Source organism: Rousettus aegyptiacus, unplaced genomic scaffold, assembly GCF_014176215.1.
Source record: "Rousettus aegyptiacus isolate mRouAeg1 unplaced genomic scaffold, mRouAeg1.p scaffold_m13_p_7, whole genome shotgun sequence".
Taxonomy (NCBI): Eukaryota; Metazoa; Chordata; class Mammalia; order Chiroptera; family Pteropodidae; genus Rousettus; species Rousettus aegyptiacus.
Genome location: NW_023416310.1, coordinates 60,260,781 through 60,274,598, shown reverse-complemented (window position 1 = coordinate 60,274,598; position 13,818 = coordinate 60,260,781). Strand labels below are relative to the sequence as shown.

General features: G+C 42.3%; 1 protein-coding gene across 40 annotated transcripts in view; it reads right to left on the bottom strand.

Annotated features, from left to right (window-relative positions):
* Positions 1–13,818, bottom strand: part of MAP4K4 (mitogen-activated protein kinase kinase kinase kinase 4) — a 173,148-nt gene that overhangs the window by 41,888 nt on the left and 117,442 nt on the right. For all 40 annotated transcript variants that reach the window (XM_036224528.1, XM_036224517.1, XM_036224529.1 and 37 more), the window contains 3 exons: positions 10,772–10,947; positions 8,493–8,565; positions 6,833–7,043 (listed from right to left, as the gene is read on the bottom strand). In XM_036224528.1, the coding sequence (XP_036080421.1) occupies positions 6,833–7,043; positions 8,493–8,565; positions 10,772–10,947 (460 nt within the window). The remainder of the gene's footprint in view (positions 1–6,832; positions 7,044–8,492; positions 8,566–10,771; positions 10,948–13,818) is intronic.

The following is a 13,818-nucleotide window of genomic DNA, read 5'->3' as shown; positions in this document are numbered from 1 at the left end:
TTAAATAGAACTTAAATTGCTGAGATTTATTCTGTTTTTCTTCCATTTCTCACAAACTTGCTTTTGGACCCTACTTTTTAAAAGTTTTAGTTTATAAAAAAATTTTCTAAAATTCTCATTTTCTGCATATTCTTGTTTTATGATATTCACTCTCTTCTACAAACATTGAGATTATGTGTATGTTCATGTAAATATGTGACATGTTTTCTCTGTCCTCTATATTGTCTCTATTTCCTTCGAGTTCCTTTTTCTATTTGTCTCAGAATCTTCATGTTAAAGATCTTCCTCAGTGTCCCCAATTTTAGCTGTGCACTCACACTTAAGGCAGTAAAAAGCAAACCACAAGGGCTGTGCAGAGCACTTGGAAACTACTGAGCTTCAGAGTGAGGTTGTACTGATTATATTTATTCTCACTCAGTGCCCTCGATCTTGGCATCTCGCTCCATACACCTGCTGTGCCTGACTCCTCCCCACTCAGTCTCCACTGCTCACCTCTCTAGGTGGCACACACCTGGCTCCTGGCCGTGCAGCTTGGGGTGAGCCACTGCATCTCCACGTGGGCGGGTACCTGTTACCCATTTCTGACTCTCTTCCAGGGTGTGCAGTGTCAGCTCAGCCTCAGCGTTGTCTTTGCCTTTTCAGTACTGATTAACACAACCTGATTTCCTCTCTTATTCTCGCTGTCCTTGCTATTTATATTATTTTTGATTTTTCAGTCATTTCACTGGGATTTCTCAATGAAAGTCAGTAAGCTTCAAGTTGTTTTTGTTCAACTGTTTTTCCAAAGTCAGTGATTAAATTATTATTAAAATTATTATAAGTTTAATTTTAAATGCACATCATAAAACAACAGTAAGGAAACATCTTACAAACAGGGACAGGCCACAACAGATGATCTCAGCTGTTAAATGGAAAACTCTGAAAGACTCTTTCCTCTGTTTCCCATGAAGAGTACCAGACTCTTGGTTCCAGGATCAATGCACACTAAAGACCACAAGCTCCCTGAGAGCAGGAATCCTGTTTCACTCATCTTTTCTCTCTTGCAGTAAATATCACGACAGTGTTTTTTATTGTAAATCTAACCCTCACACCCAACTCATGACATCCAAGACAAAATTGGCTATGATTTTCTCTCCAACATTTAGCATTTGAGTAAGGAAAGACTGAAGAATCCAGATACTCCCATCTTTAGGTCCTACAAAATCCACTCAAATCATAAAGCCATCTTTCCAAGATCACCTAGTAAAGACATAAAGGCTTGAATGACTGTTAGATGTGGACAGTGCATCATACTTTACACAACACACCTTTTATGCCTCAGGATATTCTACAAAGCCCTTTAAAGTACTTGAAGGTGACTCTGGAACTCAAATTAGAGACTGCAAGCCCAAAGGCCCAATAAAGAATGAGCACAAATTTCAAGAACAAGACCTTTCTTTCCAGAGGTATGTCTAGGACTAGAAATGGCTAGTTTATCCATTTGAGAAACATTTATTAAGCGCCATGGGTACACAAAGTTGAGTCAGATACAGCCCCTCTCCTCTAAGGTATGTAGGTAAGATAATCATATCCCTTTAAAAAATTCACACAGTGTGGAAGCTGGTCAGCTTCCTAAGACTAGCCCAGTAGGCAAGTCCCGCTTGAGCCGAAGCAAAGGACCGTGCAGTGTCCAATTCCTCCTCCATGTCATGCTCTAATGTCTGGGACTGGTTACTGGACCAAGAACAAGAACTTAAACTGCTCATCCATAAAAATCACTACAGTCAGAACTGGCCCTCAATTTGAGGGTGGGGGTGGTCATCAAAAGTTAAAGCCCTCAGTAAACACATCTTATTAGGTGATTAATGTGAAAAGCTGGCCTGCGGCAATACAACCTCAAAAGAAAATGCCAAAAATAAAACACATATACCATTGACTAGTAACATCAATCTGTACTGGGTTAACCTTATGCCTGTGATTTCAAATGACAAAACTCAGGAGATTCTAAAGAATGTGCCTTTTCAGGTTTATTCTGCTAAGAATGATAAACATAATATAATCCTCTGAAGCATCTGCAAATTGGTATCATTATTACTTTCTTAAGTCATTCTTTCTTTAAAGTCAAACAAACTGAGAAACTGCATGAAGTTGTGAAGTGATTTCCAAATCTCTTGAACTGCAAAGAGATTTCCTTATTGCTTAAATTTTCCCAAGCATGCCTGAGTAAACATGTACTTTTCCAACTATGCTTCAATTATCTTTAAGTTCCCTTTCTATTTAGGCATTTAAAAGCAATGCTTTCATCTCACATATCTAAAAACTTTGCTAAGCAGGTTATAGTGAGAATAGTGACGTCCATTTTTAATTTACTCCACTAGACTTGTTGGCTTTAGGAGAAACTAAGTGACTTTAATAAACCAGTCTATTCTTTAGATTCGGCTATTTCCAAGAACTTCTGAGGTTATGTTACTGTGTACACATACCACCAATACTTGAGTTTTTTAAGTGTAAATTCTGATAAATTCTGACAAAGCCTTAGTAGAGAAACTATTTGTTTCTCCCCAAAGGCAATTCTATCCCCTCTTTATGCAACAAATAATGTTTGCTGAATTAAACTAACTCTTACAAAATTTAACTGTAAATATAGCCGACACTGCACCGGGGTGTCAAAAGAATATTTAAGAACTTACAGGAGGTTCTGAAAGACAAGACAGCTGCCCTCTGCATAAAAGCAGTGGTGCTAACTTGACAGAGGGCAAGGCCTGGGTCAGAGGGGTACCTGTATGCCCACAGCTGTGGCTGGCTGCAGGGAGTAAGGCGGGAACTGTGCTAACGTGTACTCCGGATGTCAGATACCACTAACCAGCCAAACGGAGGCCTTCGTGCAGACCAAAGAGGGTGAGGAAATAGTTCCTATTTCTTCCAAATGCATGGAAACACTGCTGGGGTGAATGAATTCACTGTGTCTTCCTTCCAAGATCTCACAGCCAAGAAACACACAACGAGCACACGGCAGAGTTTAATTTTTTTCCCCCTAGAAATGTCTATATTTTCCTTCAGTTACAATTTAGCTTTAGTACGAATATCACTGCACAGAGAAAAAATTTTTTTCTCTGGCTTTCCTTTTTTTATAAATTTCTTCCACTTCCACCCACCTGTCTAAAATTTTTGTCACTTGGAATTCGCAGAAATGATAGAAATGAATGTAATCGTGTGTTCTATAATGGAAGAAAAAAACAAACAAAGTGCTGAGGCTCACACTAACACCTACCCCTCACAGGAGGGAACTGGGTTCCCCAAGATTACACACTGACGATAGCAATGCCAGGACTAAAAACCCCGAAAGATCATAATGAAAGGAGATTACTTTCTTAAATGCCTGCAGAAAGATTCTGAGATAGGCGAGTCCTGAACATCCCATCAGAGGCTATCAAAAATAAGAAACGGAGAAACAAAACAGCAGAAAAACATGGCGTGACCCCTCAGTGAAGGAAGCCCTTGGCTGGAGTTCAGGATTTCACAGTAAGTGTTGGAGTCTTCAAAGCACAGGCAATGGGGCCAACTCCGCAAAAAGGTAAGGTTGGGAAGAGATACGGAATTGGTTTTTTCCCTTCTATGGTTAGGTTTTTAAGAAAAGAATAAGTTCTAACCTCAAATGAAAAGTTTGATTTTGACTCCTATCTATATTAAAATCACTTACACACAATTTATTTAGAAAAAAAGAAGAAGAATGTGTGTGTCATGATGGCGCCACTGGCTTTTTAAAAACAAATATTCCCTTAAGAAGTTTTCTTTTCTTTTTTTGAAACTTATGAAAAGTAGCACACCAAACCACAGACAAATGAATCTTGCTTCTACCAATAATTTGACAGTTTCCATGAGGCCAAATAGAAGAAGTAGAGAGTAGGAGACAGGAAACTTAGGTAAATATGTAACAGGATCAAAAACATATCCAAAGCCCACCAACTAAGGCAGCTATCCTGACTTAGATTACTGACTGGGTTTTCTCAAAGACTACGTCTCGTCTAACGTTTGTGTTAAATTTAGACAAAGAATGAGAGAACATGCTAATCAAGTGTGTGAGTGTCATGGAGTGGGGAGGAAGAATTAACCGGCACCAAATCCTGGTTCAGTGAAAAAAAGAGCACAAATCCATTAAAAGAGAAAGATAATACAATTAAATTTAAATTCGTTTTTGCGCAAAAAGGGGAGAAAAAGTGAACATAAGAAAAAGCTGGTCTGTTAACAATTTTTATGAAAAATAAATTAGCTGCAGATAAACTTCTATATGAGTCCAAGCTGTGATGAGATATCTAAATATGAAAGGTAATACAGTAACAAAACATCCTGATGAAGGAAGATCTTTATCATATGATGTTCTGAATCTGGATAACACAGTTAGACCAAGCTGAGGCACTGAGTATATCCAGAACAGAAGACAGACGGAGGCGAACAGTCAAGCGCCTGAAGAGCTGTGGGGGACAGGGAGGGAGAGGATGAAGCTACAGGATGAACTTGGCTGCATAAGCTCAGCATTCCCCCCTTTTCCTCTTGGGCCCATCCAAAAGCAACAAAGAAAATGGAAAACATAAACGAAAGCCTCATTTTCAGCAAAAACTAGGAGATGTATTTGAAAATATCTACAAGAACTTCCAAGATCTCCAATCCACACAGGAGCCAAGAAGGAGGAAACAAAGAAAAACAGAGGGGAGAGATGCCAGCAGCAGCAAATTCTGAAGAGCATCATACGAAGAGCAGGGCACATATGTACAGATAGATTTCTTAAAGATACAGGACCTGTGCAAGCAAAAGCAGTAACTCTCACCTGCAAAGAGGGTTCAGAAACAGGAGCAGGGTGGTAGAAGTCTTCACACCCCAGGGGGTCTGATTTTTGTGGCACTTGCAAAGAAAGGACATCTGCACTGTGCTTCCCCACAACCTCAACTTTTGGACCATTTTTTGGTCAGTTGCCAATAGAAAGTTAACTTCTTTCAACTGAACCCTTCGTCTCCAGATAGCTCTGCTGGAGGCTTTAACACTGATAAAGGGCTAGAAACCAAACCATTTGCGATCCGAAAAGCCTCAAAGCACCTTCTGAGCCTACAGCACAGACAATGCTCAATGACCCAGGTGATAAAGAGGAGCAAAATCACCCAGAGTCCCAACCTGCAGGTTTACTCACACAAGCATTCCCCGCTCCAGCACCAGCTCCCTCCTTCCTGATCAAGAGGTGTAAGCAGGTAACTCTTGAGTCTGAACTTCTGCTGAGAAGCTGACGTGAAGGGGCTGATCGACCCAAGTGGGCATCTGGCAGATGTCCCTCATTTTCTAGCCACTACTAGCTAATAAAACAAAACGGCTTTAATTTTCAGACCCTCTCCTTGAGCCAATGCCAGCCTTCGCTCTGAAATCCTCACTCCCTACTGAGTACAGAGGCTGAACAGTGGATACTTACATCACTACAGCCAGGACTGAAAGCAGTTTCTGTGGCCTGTGTTACAAATAAGCTCTAGCTGACCTGGTCCTTGTCACTTCAAGTTCTAAACCGCCCAACTAACCTGTATCATATGCTTAAGGAAGTAGAGCCCACCAGGGTGACCAAGGACAGTAAAGAATACATTAACGTCAAGAAATGGCCAGAGCCTCAAAACACAAGCATTCCCATGTATAAGTCCAAATGGTCAACATGCAACTGAACAAACCTCGGAACCCACTCTGTCATGTGCAAAGAGCACTGAAAACTGTCTTAGAAATAGTACAGAAGAGTCTACAAATAAAATGCAAAAAAGAGTCACATAAATAGCAAATTTGTCCCTACTACAGAGGAAGGTTATGTCCTATGTTTTCTTCCATAAACCCTGGCTAAATATTTCCAGCCTCCTTGTAAGACAGGAACTATTATTCCTCTGAAGTAAGGGCAAAGTATAGTTTTCAGAATTCAGTCTATAAATACAGAAAGCAAAAAAAGACTTCCCCCACAAAACGTAACTTAAATAATTTGGGTAACAGCATGTTACTAAATCAAACACCACGATATAGTATCAATATAAATACAGGCCTTCATTGTTGTTTCAGGTTCTTTCTCTAGTGTGAAAGACAAAGGTGAACTTAAAAGTTATATGAGTAAAAGGGAAACAGAAAACTATTATGAATGAGAAATTTGAAGTTGTGTAATTTATAACAAAATGCAGTCAGAAAAGAAAATTTAAAAAAAAAAAAAAAAAACTGTTTTAAGCCCCTAGTGAAACAAAGTGAAATAACATTTTTGTGAACTAAGAACGAGAAAGTAGTAGATAACCGCGTTGTGGGCGTTTACAGTATCGAGCTGAGTGGGCAGGCAACACAGAGGCATTCCCGCCACGGACAGGCTGGCCACATCAGCAGCTAGATTACCGAGCAGCATTTGTGCGACACCCAATAGATTTCTTCTCTTCCTCCCTTACTCCTGAATGTACCTGAAGTTAAGGTGGATATATTGGCATAAAAACGTGTATCCATGAACTTGAATGCTGAGGTCAGGAGTAAAAAGAAACCAGATCAAGCTTGAGCTGGCAAAATGAAACCACAGTGGACATGGCCTTCCCAGAACCATATAAAGCCATCACTGGGACCTGCCCCTCTGCATGAGTCACTGTGGGCAGGTCCTTGACATTTTTCCAAGCAAGGACAACCTTGCCCTCGAGGGCTGAGTGGGCCTGCCCACCCAACAGCACTCACTCTCCTTTGGGAGCAACTAGAGAGCTGAGTCGGGGAGGTACCAGCTCAGGAGTCCACAGGAAACAGTCCTGTGGCGATCTGGCTACCAGCAGGGATGAAAGAGGAGAAAACCAGCTGGGCATCCTCCCTGTTCTACCTCTTCCAGCCGCCGCCTCTGCTCCTTCTGCTGCTCAATCCGTTTCTGCCTCTCTGCCAGCAGCTGCCTTTTATACTCCTCCTGCTCCCGGAGCTGCTGCTCCTGCAAGAGCTGCTGTCTCCGAAGGGCCTCGGAGCGCTCCTTGTTCTCCTGTTGCAGTCTCAAGAAATCCCGGCGAAGGGTGGACTCGCCGGGCACGTTGACGATGGAGCTGCGGGAGGAAGCGGCGCTGTCAGAGGCATGCTCTGGGTGGCATGGCAGCCCCATGTGCTGCACCATCTCCACACTCGTTCCCTCAGTGAGTTCCTCCCACTCAAAATTCAACTAAGAAATCCGTGGAAACAACTATATCTCCATCCAATAGTATCTGTCTTCTTTCATCTGTTTCAGGACTATCTTAAACTTCCCTGGACATCTGCTTGACAAGATTTCTCCCTCTTAAGACTCTCACATCAATTCAGACGCTAAAATGATCACTGAAATCATCCTCTTCTACAGTCGGTCCCTTTCTGAGCCTCATTTCCTATTAGGAAAAGCAATGTCATGGTCTGGGTCTGCCAGGACAGAAACAGCAGCATGACCTTCACCGTCTCCCTCTGGGCCATAAAGCTTTGCCATGTGCTCCCACACTTTCCTCACTTCCAGGGTCAGTAGTTGGCCCCAAGCATGTCCCAAGAATTAGCCACTGATGAGAGTAAATAGCTTTGTTCCCAGCTGGTCTCCCTACCAGAGTCACCTCTCCACTTCCAAAATAGCCAGAGGAACATGGCAAATGAGCCCCCTTAAACAGTCTCTTTCATGAAACCATGCTCCTATCCAAATAGAACTGCACTGCTCATGAAATCAGTTCAAATTAGTCAAAGTTTTAGCCTCAAGTGGATTCAAATCTTCTCCTATGTAAGAATAACAGATATCATAGAGTTTTTACAAGAAATTCTCACATCTCCTGATCTGCTCTCTTTAAACTCCCAATCTCTATACATTGGTCCCTACAAGTCTTCCAAAGCGCCCTTCCACCCTCCTCGTGTCCAATTAGCTAGTTATGTGTAGCTGCAGAAGGTACAATGTTAGCATTTTAAAATCATCTATTCCCTGATTAATTAGTTAGTATGAGGTTCGTGCTACCAACTCTTCAACCTTCTGCTTCACTGAACCTTGGGAAGCCAGAGACAACCTAAACACAGACTATGAAATGGATCGGGACAGAACATATCCTAAAAGAAGAAATGAAATGCTGGTCACCACACTTATGGGAAGAGGAAAACAAATGAGTATTGGGAAAGACTGCACTGTTTTTCAGGACACATCCTACTGGCCCTTGAGGACAATTCTTTGTGTGCAGAGATGTCCTACACACTCCGAGATTTGCCATCTGCACCTCCTGGACTAATAAATACCCATGGCCAGCTCCCATCCTTCCCCCAGGACCAAAAGCAACCCCACATTTCTAAGTGACTGCGAAGGGGCTGTGATGCAATCTTGGTAGAGGACCATTTGGGTAAGAAGACCCAGAGGTGAAAAATGTTTAGAGGGATCTTTCAAAAGAAAGAGATGGGAGGCCATCAGGGCCCTTCCGCAGTAACTTAAGACTCCTTCACACTACAGGAGGCTTCTGACGCCAGCACAGCTCTTCGCAAGGCGGGGCAAGTGGCACCGTTACCTCGGCTCTCCTTCCTGCTCAGGCACCTCCTCCTCTTCCTCCTCGCTCCCACTGTACTCATATTCAGTTTCATCTATTAAAAAAGGACAAGATAAATATGACAGCTCACAAATCATGACACGTGCATGTACAGGCAGGTACCTCCAAGAGCGTGATGCGGAAAATAAACAGTATGTTCTCTGTGAAAATAACAGTGGGTATGGAGACCCTGGGGGAAGGTAGAGCACAACACCAAGTTCCCACAGTGAGTGGTGACAATTCCCCAGGCTAGCCTTCCTGGCTGGAGAAGAGTAGATTTGTTGTATTCAAGACAACCCTGTGTGAGAGGTGTGCGAAGGGGCTGAGGAGACGGGCTCCAGAGCACCCTGGACATACAAGCGGCTTGAGCACATCAGCAAATCCAGAAAGTCCACTTTGAAGCTAAAATTCAAAGGAAGAGATTTAACTGCCCAAACTAAAGCAACTAAAAGTATTTGGTTATTTTTAACATTCAGACATCCACATAAGAGTGAAGCAAAGAGAAAAGTCTGCTGGGCTGAAAAAAAAAGTGAAGCATTAGGTACTTAGAGCAGAAAAAAACAAAATCAAATGTTCCCCCAAATTATAAAGTTGAAACCAGGGAAAAACTGATGAAACAGCAAAGAAAACAAAAACTACTCTACTTTGATCAGACTAAGCAAAAGTTTCAACATGAATAACTTATTTTCACTTTAATAGGTTTTATACCATTTTCCCAAAAGTAACACTCCACTTTATTAGACCTTGTACTTAATGTCAGTGCCTGGCTTTCAGTGAGCAATTTCACTCCACAGAGCAATAAAAACTGGAAAGGCTGAAGAGATTTACAGAAGTCTGTTCATAAACAAAAAGTACACTTTTAACTTTTTTCAGAATTATGTAAGCTTAAAATTAGTTTCCTGATCAGAAAAAACGAGACTGAGAACTTAAATTATGGTTTAATCTGTATCATGTACAAATATAAATATATATTTACATATCTACAAATTCATCAGTCCTTATATATAAAATATTAGTTCTATGCTAGATAATCAAAACCACATAATATTGAACAACATAAAATGCGCTAGCTTCCAAAGGAGATTCCAACTGAGATAATCTCTGGAATCTTTTAAATAGGCACTGTTAGGTTTAAATTTTTATATGATGTACTATCAATTACTGACGAGAGGCTGAGGATGTTTGGAAGATAAATAAATGCAAAGAGAAAAAAAGAGGTTGCATGACTTGAAGAAATGAAAGTGAAGTGCCCCACTGGTCTCATCAATACGCAAATAACCTTTTCCCAAAAGAGCTTTATTTTGTTGCAAACTTTAGTTCACTCTGCTACAACTGTATAGCTCAGTGTACAAAGGTTACTTTTATGACTGACTATATCAGAGGGCAAAAAAAAAAAAACCATCATGAGCATCAATGGGGACTTAACTCGGAAAACCAAAGCTGTGAAGACTGAAAGAACATGCAAAGCTCAGTGCAGACCTCCAGAGAGGGCTGTGACCCACCCTTCTACTGCCTTGAATTCGGCTCTTTTTTATTTCTTCCTTAGCCTTGAAATTTTAGTGTAAAAAAAAATTCATTAACGAGATCCCAGTTATCCAGATGTTGTTCTGTAAAGTTACTGTAAGAATTCATAGAACAGAAAGATTAATGAGGGTTAGAGGCCTCAGAGAAGATGCTTTTCTGAAGCTGGTGATGAAGCTGGATCTGCACCTTGGGGGATGGAAGGAAACAGAGGACGCGCCAGGCAGGTGGACGCAGAACATGTAAAGCTATCAAACCAAGATTCTGGGAACAGAAAGCAACCTCCGTCCGCAAGCCTAAGCGCATGCTAATGCTGCGCAGCAGTTAAGAGTCGTCAGGTGGAGCACAGCAGGAAGAAACCCTGGGGATTCTGGAGCAGGACAGTAACATGTGAACACACTGAGGACAATGTTCACAGCCGATCCTGAATAAACCCTGAGTGACAGATGCAGAAAACAACATCCCTAATGAAGGAAAACGCACAGAAAAAACAAGTGTCCCGCCATGGCGACCAGCCACGATGCCTGTGTAAAGCGGGGTGTCAGCTCGGCAGTACCCATGCAGCTCGTTGACACTGCCTGAAGCCAGGCCAGAGCCTAGGCTGCTTGCTGCTGTGCAGGGCAGAGGCACTAGCCGAGTGAGCGCACACTTGCGGGTGGGAAAGCAATGGCCTGTTCTAGTTGGTAAACCCCTCCCCCACAAAAATGTTTTAAAGGTGAAAATGAAAACAGGCTGAATACCTTTCTCTCCCCGCTTCTTTCTGGTTCGGTCTATGTGGTCCTTGAGCTGGATTCTAACTTGCCTTTCGTTTGGCTGATCCCTTATAAACGGGTGTTTCAAAAGCTGCTCGGTGGAGGGCCGTTGCATGTAATTCTTCACTAGGCATCCTTCTATAAAACTAAAAAATTTCTTTGACCTGTAAGAGGAAGTAAAAGAGATCATCAAACTTCTACCACTAAGAGCAAGGCTCCAAAACATCAGTAACGTATGAGCCTGAAAATGAAGAAGGGGCTCTGGGCTGCCATGCATGCCCCGCGAGGGCACGGCAGTGATGTGGGCAGAGACAGGAGTCCGGGGCGCGGGGCCAGGGGCACGGCTCACACGCGGTTTAAGAGTCGCGCTGTATCACCAACTACACACCACAGACAGCCATGAAGGAGTCCGGGATAAATGAACTGGGCTTAAATCTAATGTTGCTTATTAATCATTTAATCATAGGGGTGGAGGAGGTAAGGGGGTGAAGGGCAGGTTTTGCTAAAACAAAGGCAGACAGATAGATGTCTGGAAGCCAGGAGACATTGACAGACACAGAAATAAGGAGCCGAGTTAGAAACCAAATGCTGGGGCTCTTGAACTTATTAATGTGACATTTTAATCAGAGTCTCCAACTGGCTCATTTATCAGTTCTCTGCCTGGACCACACATATGACCTGACGACTTTTCTCTTATTATCGCAGGTGGAAAGAGCTCTGAGGGGGCAATGACTCTGTCACTGCCTGACCACCCACTTAGATTTTTGCCTGCTTCTCAGTGTCTGGCTCATGATGACCTCTACTCTCAGCACTGGCTCAGACACTCTCGCCTATCGCATATTTTGAGACCCAGCTCAGGCATCATCTCTTTTGCTAAGCCTTTCCCGGCAACACTGCACCCCAAATGGGGAGCCTTTCTTCCAGGGCTTTCTGCACAGAACAGACTGCACACAGGTCAGAAACTGGTTCCTATTTTTCATTTGTCAGTAATTTTTCGGTAATGCCCAACACTAGCCACTGGCAGACCACAAAAGGTAGGTAATAAATTTTTGTTGAATGAATGAGTTATTTGATCTTTAAAAATGTGATTTAGAAAACTAGTTCGGTTGTTTCCAATCACATCACTGCTTTTAAGTATTACATCCATTATCCTATATTTCTGTTCAAACACACTATTTTTTTCAATTCAACAAATATTTATGGATCGATGATTTACATTTGCTTATCCTAGGTTCTATAAGAAATATATACAGGAGATAAAGTGGAGAAAACTTATGTACACACAATAGCAGATATGTCATAAAACTTACAGAGGAAGAAAAAGAGCTGCTGCTGCTACAATGGGAGACACACAGAGAACAAGGAGGGCCTCGGACATCCCAAAGATGGAGACAGGCCATCATTCCAGAGTGAACAAGGCAACATGAACAAACCAGACTAGTGTTTGGAATAATGAATTGTTTTCTGATGCTAGTATGAAAAGTGGAAAAGAACAAATATAGGTTAGGGTCAGCTCACGAAAGAGCCCCAAAATCATTTAGGGAGGCTGTTACATTATTCAATGGTTAATGAGGAACCTGGGGGAATCCAGGCAGTTGCATCTAACACAGAGACACCCAATCTCCAATGCCTGCAAAGATTATTCCGGGAGTTCCTTAAAAATACAAATACCTGGGTCACTCCTCGAACGTAACAAACCAGGAACTTTGAGGCTGGAGTCCTAAATTAAAAAGATGCCAAAGGGATTCTCACATCCCATATCTACAAATGAAGAACTGGGAATCAAGGGTCTACGATATTACATGCTTTACAATCAATTATCGTGTTCTGCTAGATGAGGTGACCAGTCACCAATCAGCTTTTGAAGATGCAGAAGCAGTAGCAGGAGCTCACACGTGGCAGACAGGAGATAGCATCCACACAGGAAGAAGGCCTTTATGTCTGTAAGCATCCTGTCCCTTTAGAAAACTTGGGTAAAATGACAGCAACGGTGTGAACAGATGAAAGTGCACCTAATCAGGTTTAGTCAGAGAAATTTCGGTGTGAGAACACAGGAAGAGCTCGTTGTTATCTGCACCTGTCTCGTGACACCACTGTATTACACACACAGCGATTAACCCCAAACTGCAAGCAGTGCGCAGAATCATCGGAGTGGGGCCAGCTGACAAGACTCGTAAACTGGGAAGCACTCTAAAAACAGAGCATAAACTCCTTTTAATAATATCTGATGGAGAAAAATAAGTATTTAGTTTGGCCTGAGCCAGATAAAGTGTTACCCCAGGGCTCACTCCCTGGTGATGTCTACTACATACATTAGTTCCCCTAGGGCTGGCCACCCATGGATGCCCACAGCTGTCATGTTTTAATGCAGGACACCACTGGGGCTAACATCTTTGCAATGGCATGGCCTTAAAAAGCCTCTTCCAAAACTGGAGACAACCACAGTAATCTGGATTTGAATGTGGTTAAAGGCAATATAAAAATAATGAGAAAAAGCCTGTCAGCAGACGAAAGGTAAGGAAAATACAGTGAAGTGTGTTGGGGGAAAGGACGGTAAGGGACAGGGAGAAGTGTGAGAGAAACAAGAGTGAAAACGTGTGTGTGAATATATACCCACAGATGGGAAAAGAAAAGTACAGAACATCAGAAGATGAGCAACTAAGAGGAAAAATCAGACAGAACAGCGAGGGGACAAAACCCAGAAAAGGAGAAGGCTCAAACTTGAGGGCTGCTGCCTATTTCAGAGTTTGAGTCAAGAACCTGAGAAGAGACAACACTATCTGGGAAACTAGAGTGAGAATAATTTCAGAAAGAAAAAGAAAAAGAAAACCATGGCAGGTTGGCATGAGTAAGAAAGATGATGAGTCCAGGGAAACAGGAACAGAAAAGAAGAAAAGCTTCTCCCATGTGCTGGAGAAGACTCAGTGCTACCAGACTGATGGGAAAGGATTCAGAGCTCAAGAGAGACAGGTGGGCAAATTTCTCAGCCTGAAAACACAGCAACTGTCCTACCCCCTTATAGATTCTGAAATTGA